The sequence below is a fragment of the Aptenodytes forsteri genome, unplaced genomic scaffold (assembly GCF_000699145.1).
Source record: "Aptenodytes forsteri isolate BGI_AS27 unplaced genomic scaffold, ASM69914v1 Scaffold142, whole genome shotgun sequence".
Taxonomy (NCBI): Eukaryota; Metazoa; Chordata; class Aves; order Sphenisciformes; family Spheniscidae; genus Aptenodytes; species Aptenodytes forsteri.
In genome coordinates, this window is record NW_008794598.1 from 681,961 (window position 1) to 707,721 (window position 25,761).

A 25,761-nucleotide genomic window follows, 5' to 3' on the forward strand; every position below is an offset into this window, starting at 1 on the left:
ACAAAACGGAGCACAGGAGAGCAAAGGTGATTAATTATCAGAACATGAACCAGCGCAAGAATACAGTGATAGAAACAGAGTAAGTTATTCAAAGGAATAAAAAACTTACACTGGCTTTTAGGAGGGATGGTGGCTGGTACGGTGGGACGCGTGCACCTCTCCCCTCCTGCAGCAGGTACGTAGGGGCATGCTCTCACCAACTCATTTATGCTGACAGTCTGTTGCCAGAAAGAAAATCTCTTTGGTACTTCAAAGGATCCGAATTGCAGGAGGACAGCATTGGGAGCAGTGATCTGTGAGTCTCCTGGCCCAGAGTCAACAGCACCGTTGGAGAATTACCCGCACATTTTCAGAAGAGGATACAGGGTGTTTCCTACTGGAAAACTGAAATAAGAGTCACAGAATCAGAGAATGGGTGAGGCTGGAAGGGACCTCTGGAGGTCACCTTGTCCAACCCTCTGCTCAAGCAGGGGCACCTGGAGCCAGCTGCCCAGGAACATGTCCAGACAGCAAAGTTTACTGTATTTTTTTCCCCTATGAAAATTAAATATCACAGAAGAAAAATGAATTATTTAATCTGCAAACTAACAAAGTTACACTGGACGCTCAATGTATATAGCATTTTATTGAATGAAGGTATATTACAATAGACAAACATATATTACACATGCTGTACAAAATATACATTCTTATGTGAAAAAAATATAAATAGACACTAGGAAATAGCAACAGGGAACAAGAGCAGCTTTGCTCACGCTGTCTTATGAACCCCCAGTTCCTGTACTGTTAGTACTTTGGCATTGATTGAAGAAACTGTTTGTGTTTACTGAAAACAGAACGGCCACTCTGTCCTATCCGCACCTCCTGGAGGAAAGGGGAAAGAAAAGATGCAATTTTTTCTGTGAGTCTGCCTAGGAAGTTTTTCCACAATGCTAAGTACAGCAAGGTGTTCACCTACTTACAAGCTTCAGCTATTTACGACCAGCTTATAGACTTTAAAGAGATACCATTGCTCATGGAAGGATGCAAATGTCCTAATTCATAATGGCAGCTTTTATAGGCCAGTATCTCACAGAAATGAGTGCAGCTTTAGCTCCTAAATGGCTTCAAGAGCTAGCGCTTCAGTTTGTTCTGGTGCAGACAGCATTAATTTTAAGGCCTTGGTCTTGGCCAAGCACATCTTACCTACCTAAAGGGAATTCAATCACACTAAGGAGTTGTGCCCAAAGTACACCTAAGGTCTGGACATCAACAGCTGTACTGTGACAGAGCTGTATTAGCTCAACTCCACAAAAGAGAGGGATGAAAGAAAAAGTAACAAGCATTTGCCAAATGGTGATGGGAGACAGAGCAGCAGTAGGGGTGCTGTTTTCCCGCTAGTGGGAAATCATGGCTCTGCACATGCCAAGAAGCATTCTGCCGCAGCAGCCTGTGTGAATATCTGGAGAAAGGAGCAAGCAGCCCAAAAGGATCGGACTTTGCTGCTGCTGTCGTTTCACGACCTGACCTTTCTCATCTGGATTTAAACTGACAGTACTGGGTTCCTGCAACAGAGATAACTTTGGATTGAAAATAAGCATCATGTCTTAAGTGCTGTCTGGAAAGGAAAAGCATGGAGGAAATAAAAACAGAAAGGAATGAACTTAAGATTCTTCTTTCAGCATGTATGTCATTAAAACATTTCAGATGTCAGAGCCCAAAGAGAGTTCAACACACCTGTGTTTCTCCCTACTTTATCTAAAGGTCAAGGACAATTGGATCCTCTTTCTACTAAAGCTGCTGGCTATCAAAGCAACCACAGTCGCTTTGAGAGTATGGTAAGAGCCCTTGATAATATTTGCTCATTGGCATAGATCTGGCTATTATTCATGCCCCAAGAGCTGTGAGAAAATAATCATTATTCCCAGCGTTTCCTCACTCATTTACTCAAATAATCCACAGTCTCAAAAGTTTCAGCTGTGATTCTGCATGACTGCATCTGATACTTCAGTCACACACCCTTCTATCTAGGAATGGATCAACGGGAAGTCTTACATACCTCTTTTGGGCTGGTCCAAAAAGGTTCTTCTGTCTTTATAAAAATACACCATGCAGCTGTTTTCATCTTAGTACATACCCTACAACTTGAAAAAATGCAACAATGACTAGGAAGAAAGCCCCTTGCTCTTCAGGCATGAGTATACTGCATAATGTTGAAGGGCTCTAGCGCTGAGCACAACATACTTGCCGAAAACCCATCACTGATGAGTCTTTAACCCCTGCTACACAAAGGTGCGTTTCCCCAGAAGAAAGAACTTTTCAGGAAGTCTTTATAATGTTCTTCCTCCTAATTTTGTCAGGCACATTCTACTGTAACTAATGAAGTTTGCGTTTCCTCTGTCTCAGCAAGTACTGGATTTTCAATATTGAGTGGTTCCCTGCATATTGTTTCATTTCTCACCTGTCAAATATTTAAACATTTTGGCCATGCTGAGGTCTAGGGAACTATTAGAGAGTTCAATAGAGCAACAATTTTGCCTCATATTTTACGGCAGAAAAGGACACAAGTGTTTTAAACTACATATGCGTCTTGGCTGTGCAGAGGAAACAAAATCCACAGTATAGTTCACAGAGTATTTATCAAATGATCTCCCAATTTATCCGATGCTTTTCATCACAACATTCTTTTTAAAAGTTCACTTAACTGTCGGTTAGGAAAAATACACGGAGACCTCTCTGCAACATACACAATACAAAGGCTTTTTTTAAAGATAAAACCTTAGATAAACTTCTGAAACAAACCACTCAAAACTCCCATCTTATAGCTATTTTACCAGACGACCAGGCAACATTTTGTGTACTGTTCTTTTTGTTTGCTATTTACAAGAACTTCTGGGAAGCTGGATACTACAGCCTGGAATACAGGTTAACACTGCTCGTTAATGCAGGGTCTGTTGCGCTTTATGCTCTACTGGACAAGATGGGTGCCTAATACAGAGATTTAAGGACTGTCTCAACACTTAAATGGGTCAAACTTGGAATTCTGCTAATGTCACGAATGGATCAGCTTGCAGTCAGGTCAGCCAGGCTTAATGCATATAGAGTTGTATGTAACAATGAAATTCATCAATATCACAGTTTCACCACATACCTATAGTAAATTCATTTCTTTCCAAAATGAAGACAGCTCTATCCCCTCAGAAACAAACTTTCAGTCTCACCAAAAAAAACCCCCAAAACATATGGCTTGATATGCAGCTGTCAAGACTAACAGTATGATACATACTTTGGCATAATAAAAAATATATTTACATTACAGCCAACACATTTATATGCTTAGTGTATACAAAATATTTATAAATGCAAATTTTTTTACAACTAGAGTCCATTATTCATAGGAGAAAACAAGACCCAAAGTTAGACTGGTAACAGATGCCTGCCAACAGTCTAAGGAACAAAAAGCTGGCCAAGAGATTTATGCTTACAATTACTGGGGAATTCCACGAGGAGGCCCTGAACATTTGTTTTCAAGCAGACAAGGCAGTGTGAAATAGCTATGCATTCTTGAGAGATTTTCAAAGCATGCACCAACACAAAGGCTGCTTCCAACATCAGAGAATCCGTGTTTTAATGCTATTCTTGTGGATATCACTAATCATCCATGTGTTCTGTTGCACATTCCCATTTTCCAATACACAGAAATCCAAGGAAAAAGGGCATGTGCCACCTCCTCCTAGGGAGTCTGACTGTGTTTAGTCAGCCTGTAATTGTAGACACACGTACACAAGCATCTTTGGCCTTGGGGTTAGTCCTGAGGTAGTAAATACAAAAAGTCAGTTGATATGGATTTGCTTTCAAGACTTCATTTTAGTGTCTTACGTGGTTTCACTGTAGTCATGAATGTTCCGCGTCCTATTAAAATCAAAGTTATGTTCACGTAACCTGTGGCAAGGTCTGGGTGAAGCAGCTTGTTCCCGGTCACTGTCAATAATGCCCTCGCTTCGAAGAGGTCGTGGGGTCTCACGGGCTGACTGCTGATGCAGAAAGTGTGAGTGAGAGCGCGCTAGGTCTTTGTTTACTCCCCATAAAGGAATCTGAAAGGGTTCTGAGGAAGAAAAATTAGAAGATGAACAGGAGTGAGTTCATGATAAACACATAAATTTTAGACAGATTTGAGCTGCGCAACTCAGCCATAACAGTCTTTGAGGTTATTTTCTCTATTTTTGAGAGCGTATTTGACTGGATGCTCTCCTGTTTCAGCAATCTGTTACAGTAACCAGAAACAACACACACAGTTTCAGTGTGAATTTTTAAAAAAAAGCTACCTGGAAGAGAGTCAACATAAAACCAATCAATTTAGGGGGAAAAAAAAAAAAAAAAAGAGTTTCTCTATTTTTGAGAGCGTATTTGACTGGATGCTCTCCTGTTTCAGCAATCTGTTACAGTAACCAGAAACAACACACACAGTTTCAGTGTGAATTTTTAAAAAAAAGCTACCTGGAAGAGAGTCAACATAAAACCAATCAATTTAGGAAAAAAAAAAAAAAGCCTTTTGGAGTTCTTTGAAACTCAGGCCAGCTCAAACAGAAAGGCTATTTGAATTTCCTGTGTGAAGCTTTAATAACTCTTGGCTAATAGATGTCCTTGAAGCACATGCAAGGGATCACATTCCACAAGTTTTAAGAGAGGAACTGCAGATTAAGAAATACTATCTGTTTAACATCACCCTCTTCAACTCTTGGGTACTGGATGCAAACTGAGGACTAGTTCTGAGAATAGGTATTTAATAAACAGACGAGTTACTCCACAAACTACCGTCACTTGAAGAATTAGCTGTGTATCAATAGCGAAGGGCAGCACAAGGAAGGCCAGAGTTATCAGGGAATACAAAGCAACAGGAGGGAAAAGGGGACACTCACCATTAATCTGCTGGGAGGAGACTTTCTTTTCACTTATTTTGTCGTGGTTGGTAAGGAAGACAGACATGTCTCTGTCTGCTAAGAGATTATCAAGAGTACTGGTTTCATGCTGGGTGCGTGCTGTATATGTTTCCTTAGGCATCTGTACCATGAGATTAGGGAGAGTTTGATCCAGGGGGTCCTCTTCTGTGATGTAGGCATAGGGACAGTACTCTCGTGTCCTGGAGTAGATGTTTGCATTGTCATAACAGTCCGAGCAGATCACCAATGGCGCTGCGCCACCTGACAAACACGATGGAAAAACAAAATACTCTCAAAGAGGATAAGGATGCTGGATTTCCATAGCCTCTTTCATGTCTTAGCATGATCGTGTATTACAGTGGCACAGTTTGAAGGGCCTTTTTACAGTTAACATGGCAACAGAGTACTCAGCTTGCCTGTTTACTGAAGAAGTCACATGAGAAATGCTCTAGGTTCACCACCATCCACATTCTCAATTGCACTGCCCTTCTGAGGCTGACCAGGGGAAAACCATGGATATGACTGAGAGCGATCTCATGTTTGCTCTCCTGTTTCAAGGGCAAAAGGGTTCCATGCAGGTCCAACCAGCTTGGGCACCAGGCTGAAACAGTCCTGGAATCAAACCGGGATACCTATCCACATCGGCTTACGCTCTTGTACCAGACTTGTACCCTGCATGCCCACACACCTCAGACCAGATGATAAAGTGGTCATTGAGACGAGCTGCTTCTCAACTCCTTCCTGATACAGACTCTAGTGTAGTAGGACTACGGACTAGAGGGAATAGATCATGGGACAGATGTGAAAAAGCTTACACTGAAGGATCACTTTTGAAAGCTAGCCTACATAAGGATTGGATGGCTCCTCAGCATTTGGATAGTAAAAATGGCATCTCCATAGACTCAATGACACAAATACCCTGAAAAACGTCCAAACAAGGTAGGGAAATAGAGTAGACCCTTTAGTTATGATTGTAGCAAGCAGACTACATGTCTGGCAGAGGCAGTAATTTTATGCCAAGGACAAAAGGTGCAGCAAGTCATCTTCCAAGTGAACTTTATTTCCACCTCTATTGCCTGGACTCTTGAGATGCCAAAAGAAAGAAACAGCATAAAAATCTACCTTGATATCTAACCTAGGAATTCCCTAATGGCAACCCCGCCTTGCTGAACAGATCACAAACCCTGAAGCAAAGAGCCTCTGGAGGGAACTGTACTACTCTGGCACCTGAAGGACAGCAGTCATGACACCTACATGCAAAGGCACTCATAGCAGATGCGAGCCCAGACATTGCTGGACCAAAGATTAAACAATGTGCATGGAATGCAGAAGCCTTAATAGCAGAATATAAACAAACACTAGAAGAAAAACAGGAAATGCCTCAAACTCAGAATGATCAATGGAAATTTTCGGATCAACCTGAATTCTTCTCTAGGAAAAGTCACCTTTGACATTAACATGCAGTACTACCCTGCATTGTGCAATACTGCTGCCAGCTATGAGGACTACACTGTGCACTGGCATCCTGCTGAAACACAAGCAATACACATGAGGGCTTTGCTTACCTTCTATGCCTTTATGCACGTAGCTACCAGCTGGAGGCATAAGCTGCTGATGGCTTCCTGCTTCTGAGTTACTGTAGCCTTCCTGAGGCTCTGACAGAGTTCCTTGGGAGGACAGATAGCTGGGAATGTCTGCAGGTAGGTTCATCTCCTCTGCAAGGCAGAATTAACATTGATGACGTTAACAGCTAAGTGTGAAGATTTCAAGGTAGTACCAACGCTATTACCCACATTAACAAAAACGTCACCCAGAATTTCAACTCACATATTGAGGTTCTTGTTTCTACTTCAGTGATTAAAAATCCATATAGCTAGTTCAAAACTAACAGGGCCAGAATGGAAATTTACACACATTATTCCAGGTCCTGAAAACATTTGTAAATTTATTCAAATATTTATTTCCAAACTTTACTGTTTTCCCTCAAGGTGGAACAAATCTAGTGTATAAGGAATAAAATTAACACACATTTGATATTTTAAAAAAACTCTAGAATGAAGGAATTTGAGCAAATCCCTGAAGAGTTTTTCGAAGGAAGTCTTCAGTTCTTCAATTTTATCATCTGTAATGAATCCAGAAATTTCACCACTCTTAACAAGTGTTTTGGATTCAAAACAGGGCTGAAGACTTGCTTTTGCACTTTACCTGTGTTAGTGATGCTGTAATCTTCACTCTTCCTTCTCATGTGGTAGATCACAATAACCCATACCAGGGAAGTTCCCACAACACAGCACACCACGACAATAATCACAATGCCTACTGTTGTCCAGCCATCCTCCTCATGGACAATGCCGCCCTGGGAAGAATCACAATTTGGGGAAGCCAGGACATTTAGGTAAATATGGCCACGCTCGGTGCCCAGTGTGTTGGACATAATGCACGTGTACTTCCCAGCATCCTCTAGTCCAGCATCCACAATGATAAGGAGTTGATTTGCTGCAGCAAAAAAATGCCGTTCTGTGACTGTCAAAGGGCCATCATCTTTAGTCCAGTTGAGGCGAGGGGCAGGACTGCCACCAGCTATGCACTGCAAGACAGCAGTTTCACCTCGGGTTACCGTTCTGTCTTCCAGGGGCCTAACGAAGGAAGGAGTTTCTGTGACAGTGGAGGAAAACAAATAAATTTTAAGATAACTTCATTGTGCAACACCAGTGCATACTCCATGATATTTAAAAATCTGATCTTACAACCTGAACCTAAACTTGAGCAACGAAACACAGAATTCAGGAAATCCTGTGAGTTCAGCTCTTCTATGGATCACTGCAGCAAACGCAGGTACAGCAAACATCCCCAAAACTATGCTAGCCACAGTCTGTTTTATGTATTCCAATTCTAAATTTGCATATGACCATAATGTTAAAAGTCAGTGTCTTCAAAAAATACTGCACTCTAGAAGGAACTGTCCTTCCATTATTACTCAGCATAGTTCATGTTACCTGCGACTAAATTTGTTCCAAGACAACACAAATTATCTATCTAGTCTATACTGCTGGATTGAGATATGCACCTCAGTTCTCTCCTGCAAAGATCATACTAACCTCACTGGTCAGCACTGTAGCTTAGCTTCTAAAGCTTCACTGTTCAAAAAATTATGTTAAGTGCTGCATTCAAATGCCCCAAAACCATGCAAAGCAGTTAGAGATGCTGTTCCAGAGGCAGCACCCTTAAAGTTGGGGGGTGGGGGGGAGCAACCATGGGGAAAAAAGTCTTCTCTTGTTCCTTACTGCAGAATTCCATCTACAGCTAGAGGAAGAGGAAACTACGCTCTTTGTATTTTAACTTCATTCTTTAGGATTTAAGCTTGCTACTTACAGATAAGCTACACTACCACCGCAGAAGTGAAGCAATCCATAGGCAAACACAGATTAGCACACCACTTACCTAACACAGTCAGCGTGGCATTTGCTGACAAACCACCTGCAGCGTTTTGTGCCATACAGCTATAGATTCCCATGTCTTCTATCTTCACGTTTGCAATAAAGAACACATCATCCTCAGGCATGACATGCATCCTCCTCTCTCTTGCAGCAGGGAAGTCCGTGCCACCATCTTTCTGCCAGGAGATCTGCGGAGTAGGGTGGCCCTCTGCAGCACACTCCAGCCGGGCCATCGCCCCAGTGCGGATAGTAAGATCCATAGGGGTTTTCAGGAAAGAAGGTAGCTCTGGATCAAAGGAGACATAGTTTCAGTATTTTCAGCACCAGGGAAAAAGCAGCAAAAGCTCCAGAGCACATAAAATATCTGAAACCAAACAAGTCTGAAACACACCTGTAGTTCTCCTTAAGAGAGAGGGGCAGATTCTTCTGAAGAACTGCACAGATTTTCAGTGGTCATTTCTAAGAGCCTATCCTCCAAATTTAAATACAGTATCTACACTGTTCATTTAAGGTGATCTGAAGAACATTTCTCATGGGGAAAAGACAAGAAAAAGGTTTAGCCTTCTTCATAAGCCCTTTGTCACACTTTTTCTTCCCTGGTAATAGGGAAGGTGAACTTCTATCTCGTCAGTCCAAGGCTGCATTACCTGTTCTGGACAAGCAAAAGCAACACAAGTATCTCTGCTCTCAGATACAACGGGGATCAGTGGTCTACTGACTGATGGGAACACTGTTGTCTTACCTCCCTTCCCTCAAGCCAAAATAAATAGAATCATTATGGCTAAAAACAAAGGACTTCATAATTGATTTTTCAGAGTTTGTTTCCAGTCCCACAAGTTATTTTTAGTTGAATCTTCCCTAGCTTTACAAACACATCGGAAAGGTGCTTAATTCTGAAGAGACAGCAGAGGGAGCTTTTAGTTTAAGAGACTTCTACCTCCATTTAACTAGATGAACAACTAACTGTTATAATGAAAACATGTGAGATATCTGCCCCTTTTGAAAAGTGAACAGAAGGCTTTTCACCCACAAGAAAACCCCCACCACTTCTTTCCTGCTTTATAAAAAGATGTTTGATACTTCTAAATACTGGTGAGACAGTCTTGCAAGACTATTTTGGGCCAGCTCTAGTGAAAAATAAGACTTGTAGCTATTTAAATAAAGCTTTAGGTTAAAAGTGTTTCTCCTTTGTTACCATGATTGCTTACCATTGACAGTCAGCTTGGCTTTGTTGGAATAATTGGAACCGAAGTGATTGGTGACGATGCACTGATACTTTCCTTCATCAGTGAAATTCACACTGAAAAGGTGCAGGACAGTGGTATATTCGACCACCTCACCACTTTGCTGCTGATATCTGGCAAAATTCTCAACCTCTGCATCATACAATACTTCACTGTCTTTACGCCAGGCAGTGGACATGGGCGAATCACTGCTGCTCACAGCAGTGCAAGTCAGAGTCACATTCATGCCTCGCAGAGCAATTGTGGTCTCAGGATGCACTCTTATCTGCGGTTTAGGGAAATTATCTGAAAATAAAAGCACCAAGATTAGTTACTTTCCTCTTCAACTTGCAATTAATATTGCAAGAAAACTCACTCAAAAGACAATGTAAGCAGAAAGAAAGCTTTGGGAACAGATGTCCTGAAAGATGTGCACATATTCAGCTGTTTTCAGTTGGAAATCAAGCTGTGAAAGAGGATTAGAACCACACGTAGGCATACAGAATAAGCATTGAGAACAATCAGCATAGAAGCGTGGTCTTGAGCAGCGCCCTGCATTTTGTACAACTCCCTGGAACTTGCTATATTTAGATGACACAAAAGCCGTGCTCGGCTGAAGAGCTAGGCTACTTTATGAAGGACTGAGACTTATTTTCAGATAGTTTAAACATCTTGAAGAGCTTTAAGTTCTACAAATACAAAACATAGCAAGCTGGCAGTTCACTATCTCATCCCACTCAATAAGAGTTATTTCAATACCTATTATTTCAGCAAAGGCATTCTCATAGGCACACACAGTGTTCAGTGTCAGGCACCACGGTGGTGATATTAGAATGGAGAAGTGGGTGCTTGCACCTACATGATGATTATTGTAGCCTTTACCACCAAAAGAATGAAAGAATGGCATACACACAAGTAACACTTATCAGATTGCTCACCCAAAAAATGGAACACCAGACTATTTCCAGCCCTGCCACAGACTTCACACATGACTCTGGGCAGAGAGTCTCTCAGTTTTCCATCTCACAGTTCGGTTACAAAAATAGACAGGCTTATGTCTGAAACTGTGGTGGCAGAGACCAGATAAACATTACAGATATGGAGCATCAGAAAATGTGCCAGAGTATTAACCACTCTAGCCTTGCTGGTATGGACAAGAACCAATAAGGAAGTGTCAAACAGCCCTTCCAAAGCTAAAGGCATTCATAAGCAGGGAGAATGGAAGCATAATCAGTTTTTAACAGTAACCTAAATGAAAAACAATGCCGTCTCACAGAATTACTCCCTCGGGTTAGCGCTTCACTCCCTTCAGCGCTCAAATACAACAAAACAGAGCAAAGATAAACAGAATTCAATCCCAAACTCCAAAGCAGACCCAGTGACGTACACAGGCCCACATGTGCATCATGGCCAAGACCAAGTACCTCCAGCAGTGCTACAGCCTGATTTCAGAAACGTACCTGCACAGATTTGTGTTACCACATTTTTGTATCAAAAGTCATTAAAAAATACAAACCACAGACAAAGTCATCAGGGTCCACACTGAGAATGCTTTGTCCTGCTAACCATTCAGGATGAGCACAGCTAACGTTTACAGCCTGCTGTAAATGGCTGTCAGTGAGCCACTGCGGCAGCCATTTCAACTGGCAATCACAAAGCAAGCTGCTAGTGTTCAAAATTCTGCAGAAACAAGGCAAAATAAAAGTGTGATTAAAGTTTAGTATTTCACGTTCCTACATGCGATTTCATGCAGCAAAACAACTTAAAGCATAGATGTTCAGAAATTTCAAGACTTACAGTATTCTTTTATATCTATGGGTATTTATTATAAAATGTTAGCTATATATGCTATAAACAATCCAGAAAAACCTTCCCTCTATGTCAGCACTAAAAACCTTACAATTCTTTTTAATTCTGAATAAAATAACCTTGGATTTTCAACTTCTAAAAAAGAATATTAAGCCTGTCTTTACAATTACCCCATCCCTCTTTAAAGCAATTAAAAGGAACATAACACTGCAGAGCAGCTCTATGTCTCAAACTAAACACACTTGCCACTATGAAATGAGTGTAAGCCTCAATATTCATTTTCATGCCAGCTAATAAATATTTAAGAATTAAAGTGATTTGTTTCATACAGGTATCTACTGCAGATTGTTTTCTCTGCTCCACAGAAAAACGGCGAACAGGAAACAACGATGGGTCACTTTTTCCCCACCACCTGCTTTCAAAGTTTCCTAAATATTATGTACGAGTATGACTGGAGAAAGTCCAGCATTTTAACAAGAAGTGATCTGCCACTAGATGAATCCAGTAGTGAGAGAGGAGAGGCACACAAACAAGCCAGGATTCCATCCTGCTGTTTGCCCATACATACCAACAATTCCTCACTTTTAAGATACATTAAAGAAGGCAATGAAAGTCTTATCTTTAACACCTAAAATGTGTCTCCTCAAACTGGCAGATCTTGCAGGCTAACAGTCCACCTGGCCAAGATTAACTAATTGAATAACAGTTTTAAAATAGATTACATGATATTCAGAGACTTTATCTCATAGAAATGACTGTTACAGTAGGATTAGTCTTGGGCGTGAAGGTCACTTCACATTATAATACTTTAAATGTCTGAAGATCACAACAGGCTCTAGCAGCTTAAGCATCTGCTGAGCGAGTAAAAATTCTTGTCTAGCTGTGAATTTTAAAGCCTTTTCCTAGCCCCAAAAATGGGAAGACAAAACGTAGCGTTTGCTAACCCCCCTGAAAGATTCCTGATGAATAATTTCTTTAGTTCACTGTCTACATGCTAGCGTGTGCTGAGTGTGCTGCAAAATCATAAGATATGAAAAACTTAATGGCTCAGCACTGCAAGAAAACATTATTTTCTACTAATTGCAACTAAGGAAATGGAGGTGCAGATTTTATCAAACCTTAAATCTAAGTATACTGCTACCGACTTTGAGTCGATAATTTATCAGCATTGCTTTAAATATTTCATGATGAAAGCAGACACAGTTCAGTCAACTTCTCGATGAAAGCAGACACAGTTCAGTCAACTTCAGCCAATCTTACAATGGCTGAAGGATTCTTTACAAAGTAGGACTTGTAAAGAATCTGTAAATAATTGTCATGAACTTACAGCCCCTTCAGGTGAGCCTGGGCAAATGCATTTTCTTGGATGGACATTACTGCATTGTTGCTTAAATCTCTGTAAGTTAAGCAAAGAGAATAATAATAGGTAAGTATGATTTCATATGCTACCTTCAGTTAAATTCTTGAAAATTTGACAGAGAATACAGCACTGAAGTTGACAAATAATTAGAAGTTCTACAAAATAAAGTACTTACAGATGTTCAAGTCCTTCAAGACCAGAGAATGCTTTTTTGGTAATTGACTTAATCTGGTTTCCTTGCAAGATTCTGAAAGACAAAGCCCCCCAAATCCAGAAACCAGTCAACATGAGTTCACAAATAAGACCCGAAAGAAGTTCCCTATGATGTTTAACTAAGTTTTTTCTAATTCTAGCTGAGCTAAAAGATCAAATACTATTTTCTGAGCTTAAAGGCTCAACTAATTTTCCCAAGAACAAGGTTTCTTTTCCATTCTTAACTTAGAGGATTAGATTTGGGTATGTGTCAGAAGATAATTTAACTCAGCAGAATGAAACAGTGATAAGTAGAACCTGGGAGCGGAGCAGTAACTTCCTAATACCAACCTGCCACAATCACATTAGTTCCTGAGACTGCACCCTCATACCAAGCTATTTGTTATAAGCAATGTCTGTAGCTCCACAGGATGGAGCTTCCTACAAAGCACACGGCACTGGATGAAAAATGCATAGTCTAAGTGGTGAAAAGCTGTTAATTCAATAGTGTTTCATATTTGCTAAAAAAAAAATTTTTTTTTTTTATAAGCGTTAACTTTTACCGGAACTAGAGAAGCACAAAAAGTGACAATCATCACGCAGCAGGACTGGGCTATTCAATAATAAATGCAGTCAAATACTTATGCTCAATTTCTTCAAATTGGTGCTGCAAGGTGATCCCAGTGCTACACAGATCTAGAGCTCCTGACCATGGAACCCAAGCCTATATCAAGAGGTTGTAGCACAGAAGTGGAAACACACTGAATACAGCTGCCAACTAGAAAGGCTTTCTGCCTTGTGTCATTGATTTACAATTACTTAATATTTTGCACTCTCCCTCTACTCTGTGTGCCCGGTAAGTACTGTCATTTCAATGGTTTGTAATACATACAGTTTATCCAGCCTGCTGAGTCCCACAAATGCTTCATTTGCATCTTCTATGGCCCAGGAGATCTCATTGTTCCGCAAGTCCCTGCAGGAGAAAAGCCTTCTTATAAAGAAGCCTTGTAACATCATCATGACCACTGCTAGTGGCGAGCTAGGGAAGAGAACTTACTGTTGTACAGGCCTGCTATGGTGTTCTGGCACAGTGTCACCTGGAAGGTCTCAAATATTTTATAAAACTAAACTTATCAGAAGATGAATATTCCATTTCGGAGATGCAAGAGAAAATGTGCCGCAGACAGAACCTCAGACAAATTCTGCAGTACAACTTCTTGATGTGGTATTTAAGGAAAGACCCAGTCTGACTAGCACTTGTCATGTGATGGACTATTTACCAGGAGCTGGGAGAGGCTCCTGAAGCAAGTTGGTTCATGTAAGTGAATTAACGAATACACTAGCAGCGTTAATCTTCCTGAGTAACAGGCTTATAATAGCATTAGCATATTAAGAGATTACACACAGGTTATAGCGTAAGGCTGCCAGGCACAAAGTAGTAGATTTTCAGAATGAAGTTGATACTCTGCTCACAAATCTCGTTACCAGCTAATGGGATTTCTGTTTGACCTCTGCACAGCACTTTGGTCCCTCAGGTAGAAGAGCAGTCTAAACAGCAAAAGCAATATAGCAATATGGTTCAGAGAGGATTAAATGCTTTTTAGAGAGAAGGCGAAATAAATTCAGTTGTATTTTTAGCCTGAATGGCATGGACTAAGCCAAGAGTTTCTGTCAAAGCCACAGTTTTCACCTGTTTTGGTACCACTGTGCACAGAAGTCCCTGCAGACCCGAGTGTGTTTAAAGGAAGATACACCAATGAAAAATAGTCTGTACTGCATTTTACCAGATATTATATGCATCAGCTCGATGGAGCTTCCAAACAAGTCAACTGACACAGAAAGCGAACTACGTATACAGGCGATTGTATACATCATCTCGTATAAACACTTTCCTTGTGCTAATGGTGGAAAAATGAAGTATCTACTTTCCGTTGGGTGAGACTGTAAATTGTGTAGAATACCATCCTGGAAGAGTGTGGGATCAACCTCCAGGACATTGTCAGTTGTAACACATTACTTTCTTATTTTTCTTACTTTGAAATATGGAAGTCTTGTTCTTAACACCATGCAGCAGTCATTTCCACAATTAATGTATATACACTTTAAAGTTTAGGACAAAAAGAAAAGAATTCCATGATTCATGCATCACAAGGTCTTAACAAATGTGGCCTTGATACTTGCTCACATTAAGTTTTTCCTCTTCAAAAATTATTCAAGCTAAGGTACTGGACATGGATGTGATCTAATGAGAAGAATGATTAGATGAGTAATATGCCGACTTTATTTCCAAGTTGCTAATTCTTGTGATTTGAAACTTGTTTCTAGGATTATCTCCAGGTCTGCTTCAAAATTTTAGATTGTGAATGCTGGAGGGGTATCAGTGCCAAGCTACTCCAGTGTTATGAAGTAAATAATGCAGTAAGATGTAAAACTTCAAAACTTCAGTGCTGTTCTTAGATACACCTTTAATGCTACCTTGTTCTTATTACCTTGTAGTTAATATACAGTTTTTTACAGTTTATTCTCGTTAATTAAAGCTACATTGCAGAATAGCGGCAGGAGCTGAACATACAGAGAAATATTTACGTCAGCCTTACCGTTGAAACAACCAGTATATAAGCAACAATGGAACTAATCCGACAGCAACACAGTATCTCCTGTTGTTTGAAGTATTTTTACACTCCACTACTCAGACCACTTAGCAAAATGAGTGAGCAACCCAAAAGAAAAGCCCCTCATTATGTAAGCTGAGGAGTTGGCTCCTCATGCTTGGCTGGGCACGAATGCTTGGAGCCTTGTTAATCACCACTGCCCTCCGTCCGGCACATTCCAACCCCGAAGCAAATGGCCAGCCTCTCAGCTGTTGACACCCCTGAGGAGCCCCGGAAAACCTACTAATTAATCTGCTCTTGTTCTTTTTCATGCTACTCTAAATCTAAGAAATTAGTTTTAATTATTTCATTAAAAGGTTGCATTAAGGTTAACAGAATATGACTGCTTACATAAATCCCTCTGGTGAGTTTGCTTATTTAAGCATTTATTTAATGAACTGACAGAGGGGTTATAAACTTTCACTCCTTTCTCAACTACCATTGTTTAGGATGATTACAACTGTTCAGATCTACTTGGGACACTTTTTTTTTTTTTAATCAAGAGCCAGGATTGGGCCTTTTCTTGTCAGAAGTATCAAACAGCTGCAGCTGCTATGAAAGGTGCTGGCAAGAGCAGAGCTGTGCCTCTGACAGCAAGAGGTAATCCTACACCTCTCCCACACGCTATGCCTATGACTTCAGCACGCAAGCAGGGTGGGCTAAACCAAAAGGATTCACCGCTTGGTTTCTGAGGTTCCAACCCTAACAAAACCATCTGGAATAAAGAGAGGTCCAGGTTGACCATTCGCTCCACAACTGGCATTTACGCAAGCTGGCTATCCACACCTTCTCAGAACCGGTACGACATGCAACTGGGCACTCAAGGTCACCAAGCCACTGTTTCTTATCACCACTAAAATTAAGTGGTTGGTTTGTTTTAGCTGGGCCAGAATTCTGTTACCTCGGCAGACCGAAAGATTATCCCCCCCGCCACACCTGCAGGCAGGACAGCACACAACAATGCCAAAACACTGATCTCAGACTTGCGCAGTGCAATATTCGTTGTCTTTACTTCCAAAAACTTCGCTGCATTAAACTGAGATTTTAACTAGAAGTTTTCTGTACTTACAAGGTTCGAAGATTTGTCAGACCTCTAAACACACCATCAGCAATGTGACTAATGTGATTGTCACCCAGGTTTAGTTTCTCCAATAAACCAAGTCCCAAAAAGGCAGACTCCTTGAGGCGAGTTAGCTGGTTGTATGACAAGTCTCTAGAAACATTGAACATGCACTTTAAAGGCAAGTAGAGGGGGATTAATTACAAAGATACTATCAAACTTAAATAACTATTGAGTTTTGATTAATTTCTCTAACAGAACACTTATAAAAATAAGTGTTAGGCCTGCATTACCATGGGCCTAACAAGGAAACTGAGTACTTCCTTTCATAACTCATTCTTGCTACATACATGCTATCCAATCTGTTATTGCAACATTACAAAATCCCCAGTGAAAAGCAGCCCAGGACTTACAGCTCAGAAAGTCTTTGGCAGAACTCCCATGCATCTGGACTGATCCTGTTAATGGCATTCTGGCTAACATAGAGTTGTTGCAACGTCCGCAGACCATACAGCCAGCCCTTGTTTACTTCTGTTAAGTTATTATGTTCCAGTTCTCTAAGGAATTAGAAGGAAAAACATTTGCCAAATAGATAATCAATGAAACATATATTTACAAAATTTCACCTTGTGGATCTCAAAATGATTTACTAACATTAAGCCTCAGGCAACCTGAAATGCACAATTATATTGATTCCACTGAAACCAAAAGAGCGAACAAAAGTATATGAAGAACTGACTAACTCAACAACAGCTGCAGTGATCCAGTGGCAAAAGCAAAACTGTAATCTCTGTTCTCAAAGATTATTTCTTTTTTAAAAATCTTTTGCTAACACTGTATGGCACACCCCTGAGCTATCTCTGTCAAACAGTCACACAACAAAGAACCATCCCATGTTATGGGGAGTGCAAATGAAAACCAGCAAAAAGCAACCTAGAGAGTCAAAGCATTCTTGATCACCAAGTGGGAAGAAGTTGGGGAGAGAGCCAGTATCTTTCCACCTCTGAAGTAACCAGACATGATATGAAAATCATGGGAAAATACACATCTGTAAACTCATTGCTCATCAACATCTCAGCACAGCCTTGATGTAAGGGAAGCCATACAGGACACAGCCCTCCACAGCTAGAGTTCCTAAAAGAAATTCCATGATGAGGCATACTCACAATTCTTCTATATTACCCAGGCCAAAGAATGCTCCATCCATTAGTCTGCTAATCCCATTGCGCTGCATTTTCAAGGATTTTAAGGATTCCAGTCCCTGGAATGTAAGACTTTCCACTATTTTAATCCGGTTCCTTTTCAGTTCCCTTATATAAAGATAACATTCAAATATTAAGACATCTTTTGATAAGCAGCACTTTGTGAAAGTCAAGAACACGTACTGAGATGAACACCACAGCTGTAAATGCTGTTTTTAAGCTTTCAAGACTGCTACTTACAGAAACTGCACGTGAGGCAATTTGAAGATCTTTGGTGGAATCACACTAATCCTATTTCTGTTCAGCTTTACCACCATAAGTGAGCTAGATAAGTTATCAAGACAGCCTGCTTCTAGCGTAGTTATTCTGTTGTTACTCAGATTCCTAGGAAAGGAAGAGGAAAAGAAGCCTTTCAGAACATGGAGAATTTTATGAACACAACTGCACAAGCACTTCAGAGTGACCACTTTTTATTAGAACTCAAGTTCTTTGTGAAGTCACATCAGAAATCTGAATTCTGGTATACCAAACTAAATCATTTTTCCCAAAGGAATCAGTGCTAGGAGCTGATTTTTACTGCATGCCCATGCTTCAGTTAGACATGGTCAAGACAATGTCAACAGTGATTTACTCAAAATGGGCAGAAATCATTCCATGTCCCTGCTGGCTGAAGTACCTGCACTTTGACAACAGCAGTTATTGTTTTCCATACTATTTGAGAAAATGCAATACAGATTGGTATGAAAAGTATTTTATTTCAAGCACATTTGTAGCTAGGTTGGGCACTGTTACCAGTTCAAAGCCACGCACGGCTGCCCACTTTAAGACAGTAACTTAGAGTAGATGAGGTCTTCAACATTATTGTTGTAGAGCCAGGAATCCCGGATATAAGAGATCACTCATACTTACAGGTACTTCAGTTGCATCCGTGGAAAAGAAGAAGCTTTAATTTCTGAGATAAGATTAGAACTAAGATCTAGATTTTCCAATGAAAGGTAAACTTGGAGTTGCTCAGCATTTATTTCTGGAATGGTATTGTGTACCCTGAAAAATACCAGCAACAAATACGATTATCAAAACATGCCATCCTTCAAGTTGCATAGCTGAAACAGCTATAGGATTCTGTTTATCAACATTATTAGCAAGCCTCTTAAATGGGACACGTAGCACACACTTCAGAGTGTTAATTCCTAAAGCAATACTGAAAATCCAAGAGCTATCTGCCACCTTGACATATCAATAGATTCAAATTCTGGGGCCTGCAGTTGGGCTGCTCCTTGTGGGAACTGTCATTCCTAGACTGAATCCCTCCCCTTCAAAGCTGCCTGCCTTGGTTGACTGCATTTTATTGGTAATTTAGGGTGACTTGATTGTCTAACTGATTTGTATTTCTTTAAAGAGTGCTTACATATTCCCAAAAGCACTTTAGATGAGTAGTATTTCAAGACAAAAGAAGCTATGTTTTCCTACAACTTGATAGCAGAACTCTAATACAATTCTCCCATTTGTTAAACGAGAAAAAGGCAGACAAGCTATTACTTACAATGAGAGAAGAGTTATATTAGAAGTTGTTTCTCCAAAATACGGAATTTCACTTAGCTCATTGTAATTCATTTTCCTTAAAAAAAACCAAAGAAGATTACTGGGACTTCAAAAAGAAGAAAAACCCTTCTATACACAGCAGAAATAACTCATGTCACAGAACACATGTAACAATTTTGTTATAATACTTAGTAGTTGACAAAATAGACTCCCTGAAAGCTTAAATACTGATAATTTGAACAATTTAACAGCGAAGCATGCTAGTTTTTACCATTCTCATGGATACTATTACTTCTCTTTAACTTAGAATAAGCTATAGTCAAAACAAACGCCTCATTTCTTTTTAAAAATATTGGTCTTATAACCTTTTATGAAATAGTTTTCTTCTCACAAAGCATCAGTTTTATACATAAAATGTGCTGCCAACACAGAGCATCCATTTTTAATTAACTGGCACTGAATATTTCTACAAGTCAGACCAGATATCTAGACATGCAATGAAATGTACTAATTAGAATTAGGTACAAAATTTTTAGAGTTTATCCTCATAAAAAACAACTTACACTTCTTGTAGTGTATGAACAGACAAATCAATGCTCCAGTTGGATGACAATAAATGATTATGACTTAAATCCCTAGAGAACAAAGAGAAAAGTTATTCTAGCTCCTGGAATAAAAAACCAAACATGTACGCTTTATGCAACCTAAAAGTTTTAAACTGTATTTTTGATACATACAATTCCTCCTTCACCAAAGGAAGAAGAGGTTCTAGCTTGTTCTAGTGGTCACTCACAATTAAAGTCTAGACAGTTCAATTTCTCTGTAGTTGGATGATAAATGATTATGACTTAAATCCCTAGAGAACAAAGAGAAAAGTTATTCTAGCTCCTGGAATAAAAAACCAAACATGTACGCTTTATGCAACCTAAAAGTTTTAAACTGTATTTTTGATACATACAATTCCTCCTTCACCAAAGGAAGAAGAGGTTCTAGCTTGTTCTAGTGGTCACTCACAATTAAAGTCTAGACAGTTCAATTTCTCTGTTTGAATCAAAAACTTTTTGTTAAAAAGGCTTCTTGAAAGAAAGATCATATCTGATCAGAGCATTTTTCCTTTAAATCACAGCTTTATCTGCAATACTTGCCTATTGCAAAAAAGAAAAACTTTCCAGGGACACAAAAATAATTTCTTACAAAATGCCTGTTGTTGAACTGTTTTCTGTAGCAACGATCCCCATTTTCTCAGCCTGCCCAGCTTTTCAAAGAAGCTGACTAGTCAAGGCAGGCTTATTTTAAAGGAACAACATACACACAATTACCAAACAAGCTGGAGGGGAGAGAAACATGAGGCTGGGAAACTTATAGAAGGCATGCTTCAGTGCCAGTTGGTTTTGCTTATAGGAAACAAATGCAGGAGTTGAATTGTTTCAATAGGCAAGAGAGTTGTTAAATATGTTTTTAATGCCCATACTGGATGCTGATGCTGTTCCCATCGCTTTAACTTTAAAGTAGGATTTTACTTTTGCCTCGGACTTGGTGCATAAGATGTTACAAGAAAAGTAAAAACACATCCACTTCTGAGAGCTAACTCTTTGGGCACGGACTACCTCCATTTTGTGACATGAGTCAAAGCATGACCAAAAAAAAAAAAAAAAAAAAAAATCAGGTTTATAGTGGAAACCTGGTTCTAGCCATACCAGTAAGGAGAAACAGACATCACTCCAAACGGTGAAACCAACTCATCTTTTTGATGCCTTTCTAGCACAAGTCCAGAACAGAGACGAATCCCCGAAGCTTGTGCCAACAGCCCGAGCTGTTCTGTGTTGGAACAGGCCCAGCACCGCCACCAAGCTTGTGAAATACGACCGATACCCTCACCACTGTCAGAATACTGTTGATAGGTGCATATATAACTGAACACTGCCTATTAAATCAAAAAGTCTGCCTCTGCTAGCTAGTTGTGCCTGCCTGTCAGCAAGGCATCACACTTCTCACTCCATTTCCAATTCTGACATCAAGCATAGAGCCATAACGAGCTATTTTCAGCAAGAGCTGTTCACCTTCTGATGAGGTCCTGTATCACCGATTCTCTTTCATGATTACAGAAGTAACACAGTACGTATTTATTACGGCTAGTTTTAAGGTCAGGCAGGCTGCAGCTATGCTGACCCAGGAGACAAAATCATCCTTTAAGAACAAAACTACCATGTATCTGTTAGGATTCTAAAAAGAACATTAAGATGTAATTGATCACAGTTAAAAATATTTCCATCGACAACCAGGCTCGGGCAGTCACGGCACCCATGTGCTCATCTACTCTTGTCATAGCTTTGGGGCTGTGGTTGACTTCAACTACATCGAGGGTCAAACCTGTACAGACACAAAGCTGCCCAAAAATCATGACTAGGGGAAGAAAAGAAATCGTACTGGTGCCCCTGCTGAAGAAGGGGTTGCAGTACAAATTTAGTCCTCACCGAGTACCAGTAAGAGTCCATTGGTGGGTGTTAATGCTGTCACAAGAACCCTCCACGCAGGGAAGACTTGCTGATAACCAAGACGACAACCTGAACAGGATCTGGTTTTATTCACCCCAGTGCTTACAGCACTACCGATACACTTTTGATCTCTAAGACCAGAATCTACTGGGAGAGAGCAAGGACTTGACAAACTGTCCGTAACTTCCACTCAGGCTCAGCAATAAAGATACCATTCTAGCAATGAATTACTAAAATCCTGGGTGTCATGGCAAGTCAGACAGTTGTTAATGTATTCAAGACATAAATTATACAGATACAGCAGCAAACAGGTTTGCAAACAATTATTCATTCCTACAATTAAAAAAAAAAAGAATCAAGGGAACTTGGAGAAGAGAACAATGCACATGCAGCCACCGAATGCTACTCTGCAGGCCTGCTCCCTCAATAAATATAAAAATTAAGCCAATCCTAAAGGCCAGTAACACATAAAAACACCCAAGTATGAACTGCTCCTAGAGCAGCCTTCCCACGTCAGGGGAGGCTGAGCACTCAGGACACCCTCTCGGGCTGTCTGGATCCACCCTGCCCACCGCTGCCGGAGCCCAACTCAGCCCCAGGGCTCTGGGCACGCTGAAGGAGCCCGGCACGGCCCGCGGGAGCCATCAGTCACGCTCAGCGGAGGGGGTAGTGAGTGGCAGCGCTGATCCCAGAGGAAGAGTCCTTCCTGGATCCTTCAAACATGCAGGCACCTAGCCAGCGCTGAGGAGACTAATCTTGGTAGCAGTGGGTTTAACCAGACCAGGGAGTACTAAGCCACACTATTTCCAAAGGACCTGAGCGCAACCCATGGAGGAAGGGTGAGACAATGGACACAGAAGATAGTAACACACTCCTCAAGGTGTCCAGATACTACACTGATGAGCAAAACCATGCCATGGGTGCAGAGCCAGATCAACCTGTGTGTCAAGCATGGTTAGCGGGCACTGACAAAGATCTCTGGAGTCAGATTAATATGCAAAGAAAACAGAAACTTGATTTTTCTAAGGCCTTCAGGAAGAATAGAATAGAATATTTCAGTTGGAAGAGACCTACAATGATCATCTAGTCCAACTGCCTGACCACTTCAGGGATGAACAAAAGTTAAAGCAAAGTATTACGGGCATTGTCCAAATGCCTCTTAAACACTGACAGGTATGGGGCCTGGGTGGTGAGGATCTGCTAACATTCAGGTATCCCCCCAGAAGCCTACTGTCTTACTACTAAGTTAGAAATTAAGATTTTAATTTAGAAAGCCCAGGAAAGTATTCTTCTATTACTACTCAGATTTGGACTATAACAAAGTCTGCATTAACAATAAGTCCTCTTTCAAGAAGTTGGGTATAGTTCATACTTAAAACAGTTCTGACATTATTTATATCTAGTTACTGTTACTGATGCTTTTCTTTTTGAAGTAGACTGACTGATCACTAACTCCAATGTGAAATACATTGTCTGATTTTCTGCGTTTATAGATAATTCAATCACACAGCTATCATGCAGAACCAGATACAATTCCCTTGTTCTGAAAAAGCCAAAACCAAAGAACCCGTCATTTTAGAAGCACTTGCATTTTTACTGAGGCCCATGTTGTGCAAGATACAGAGCAAACATGCAAAATTTGTATTTTAGAGATTCATCTGGTACTGTATATAAAATCATCTAAACATTCATTTTGAGCTGAAGTGGTATTCATCTCAAGTAAACAAAACAGAACGCACACACCAAATTGATTACTGTATACTCAGTCCTGGAGAATGATCTTAATTCAGTCCAACTGAGCGTACCCACTCTCCCCCGCATGGCACTGTGCTGGTACAGCTGTTGATGCAGCAACGCAGCCAGCCATTTGAGCTGAAAATACATAAGCTCATCCAAAAAACCTGTTGTGAACAGAACTAGCTGAACTAATTAACTGATACCTAATCTACTTTTATTCATCATCTCCCTAGTTACCAGCATATATAAACATACTTTCAGGCACTAGTATACGACTGGAAGGCAGCGACCACCAGCATCGTGCTTCCCTTTCCCCCTACAAGCAGGGCTTGCATTCCTTGTTCTAAAGAATGTAATATTAAGATGCAGACACATCAAAAAATATTCGCTAACTCTTTGACTTCCCTACCCTTTTCATCACCTGTCAAGGTTATCCACAAAACATATGCAATTTAGCAGGAAACATGAAGTTTCATACTTCCGTCATGAAAAAAGTTCTGAAGGTGCTCTCCTGGCCTTATTAAAAACAAAAAAAACAAAACAAAAATCAAAAACCCCACATACTGGAAGCATTGCCTGCAAGCAGTTTGAAAGAGTTAGGAAAAGCAAGAATTTTTAGTCCTCAAAGCTAGGTGAAACGATATCACAGAACTGAGAGGAAAAAGCCCATCAGGAACCTTTTAATGCGAGAAAAATTAAGCTTTGATTAATTTTAAACAGCTTGTATGCATTATAGCTCGTTTAGATTCAGAACTGCTAGAGTAGTCCTAGTGAAGAAAAAATGTCACCCACACACACACACTTTGTGTGCCAAAATCCTGAAAGCCACAACGGAGAACATACACCTAATTATTGTTTGCAGCACATGTCGGATTGCATAACGTAGCACAGCGCCAGCACCACTTCTTCCCACTGCATTTTGTGCCCAGCAGTTTTAAACACACCCTCTATCAGCTTGGAGAAAGATACAAGTATTTGTTGAAGCTTGAAAACTTGCTCTCCAAACAGCATGGATATCGTTTTGCTTATTAGCCACCTGATGAACTTCCAACTCGCTTTTCCAGGCACTGACACCCTCCCTGACAAGTACTAACATTAAGAAGTCCTCATACCTTTCTACATGTGAAAGGTTTCACAGACAAGTTAGTTCTATTTCCATGCTGAAATACACATTTCCTCTCAAACATTTCCAATTGCTTACCATGCAGGGAAAGAAGAGAACTACAGAACCACGAAGGGGCAAGAAGGTGACCAGCTTCCTTAGACATGCCCAGTTTTTAATACAGATCAGACTCCTGAGTCCTGCTAAAGGAATTCCTGGAGTTAACTGAACATTGGTTTGTATGTTTATACTATCTCCCAAACAGACTTTTTCTCTTGGTCTGGAATACTGTTATTTCTATCAACCAGGAAACACGATCACTCCAAGAGGGCCTGAGAACTCCTCTGTGCACAGAAGTGGGGTTTGATATCCCTTATACTTCACATCTCTTCCACTCCAGGACACTGCAGCCAAAGGTGGCAAACGCAATGGTGACTGACAGTAACAGCCAAGGATGGATAAAGGCATACAGCACTCGACCCCGTTTGAACACTATTTAGCACATTGTCTAATTAAACTCTTGGGAGCAGAGACTAAAGGTGGGCTATCAATTGTTTTGTGGGGTTTTTTTTGAAAAACAATGGCAGCAAAAGTCAAGGGGAGTCCACGATGGTTCTCCTGAGGGAAAAGGGGGGAGTCACTGAGTTGCAAAGCAGCAAAGGGATGCAGAGGAAATCAGAAGCAGTAGTAACTGCCACAGCACGCAGCTGAATTTGAGGGCTGGAAGGAATATTTCTAAGCACAATCGCAAGGGACCACATCCTACAGCTTGACCTGAAAAAACGTTAAGTCCTGGTTTGACTAGCATTACCAAAACTTCCACTAGCCACAACCTGCTCCTGCTTCACACTCCTCTCAAATGTTATCGTCACGTAGCAGGATAAGAAAAGCATTAAATCTGTGCCGTGGCGACCTCAAAGCACGGAGTCTTCCTTCGGGCGGTCGTCGGTGCAGCGGTGCCAGACGCTCCTTCACTCCACGCCTCCGCTCCAGCGGCTTTGACTCGGCCGCTGGTCCTGCGAGCCAAGCTCC

At 40.6% G+C, this 25,761-nt stretch overlaps 1 protein-coding gene across 1 annotated transcript; it reads right to left on the reverse strand.

Moving 5' to 3' along the window:
* Nucleotides 1-611: 611 nt before the first annotated feature.
* Nucleotides 612-20,085, reverse strand: LRIG2 (leucine rich repeats and immunoglobulin like domains 2). The gene is made up of 19 exons (XM_009272723.2): nt 19,959-20,085; nt 19,397-19,471; nt 18,763-18,897; nt 18,094-18,237; nt 17,818-17,961; nt 17,065-17,208; nt 16,661-16,804; nt 13,833-13,913; nt 12,924-12,995; nt 12,716-12,784; nt 11,096-11,259; nt 9,565-9,885; nt 8,361-8,642; nt 7,125-7,574; nt 6,485-6,634; nt 4,899-5,180; nt 3,859-4,084; nt 2,039-2,123; nt 612-864 (listed from the first exon to the last, which is right to left on the reverse strand). Exons 2-19 carry the CDS (start codon nt 19,465-19,467, stop codon nt 787-789), a joined length of 3,042 nt encoding a protein of 1,013 aa, XP_009270998.1. The 5' UTR covers nt 19,468-19,471; nt 19,959-20,085; the 3' UTR covers nt 612-786.
* Nucleotides 20,086-25,761: the final 5,676 nt, after the last annotated feature.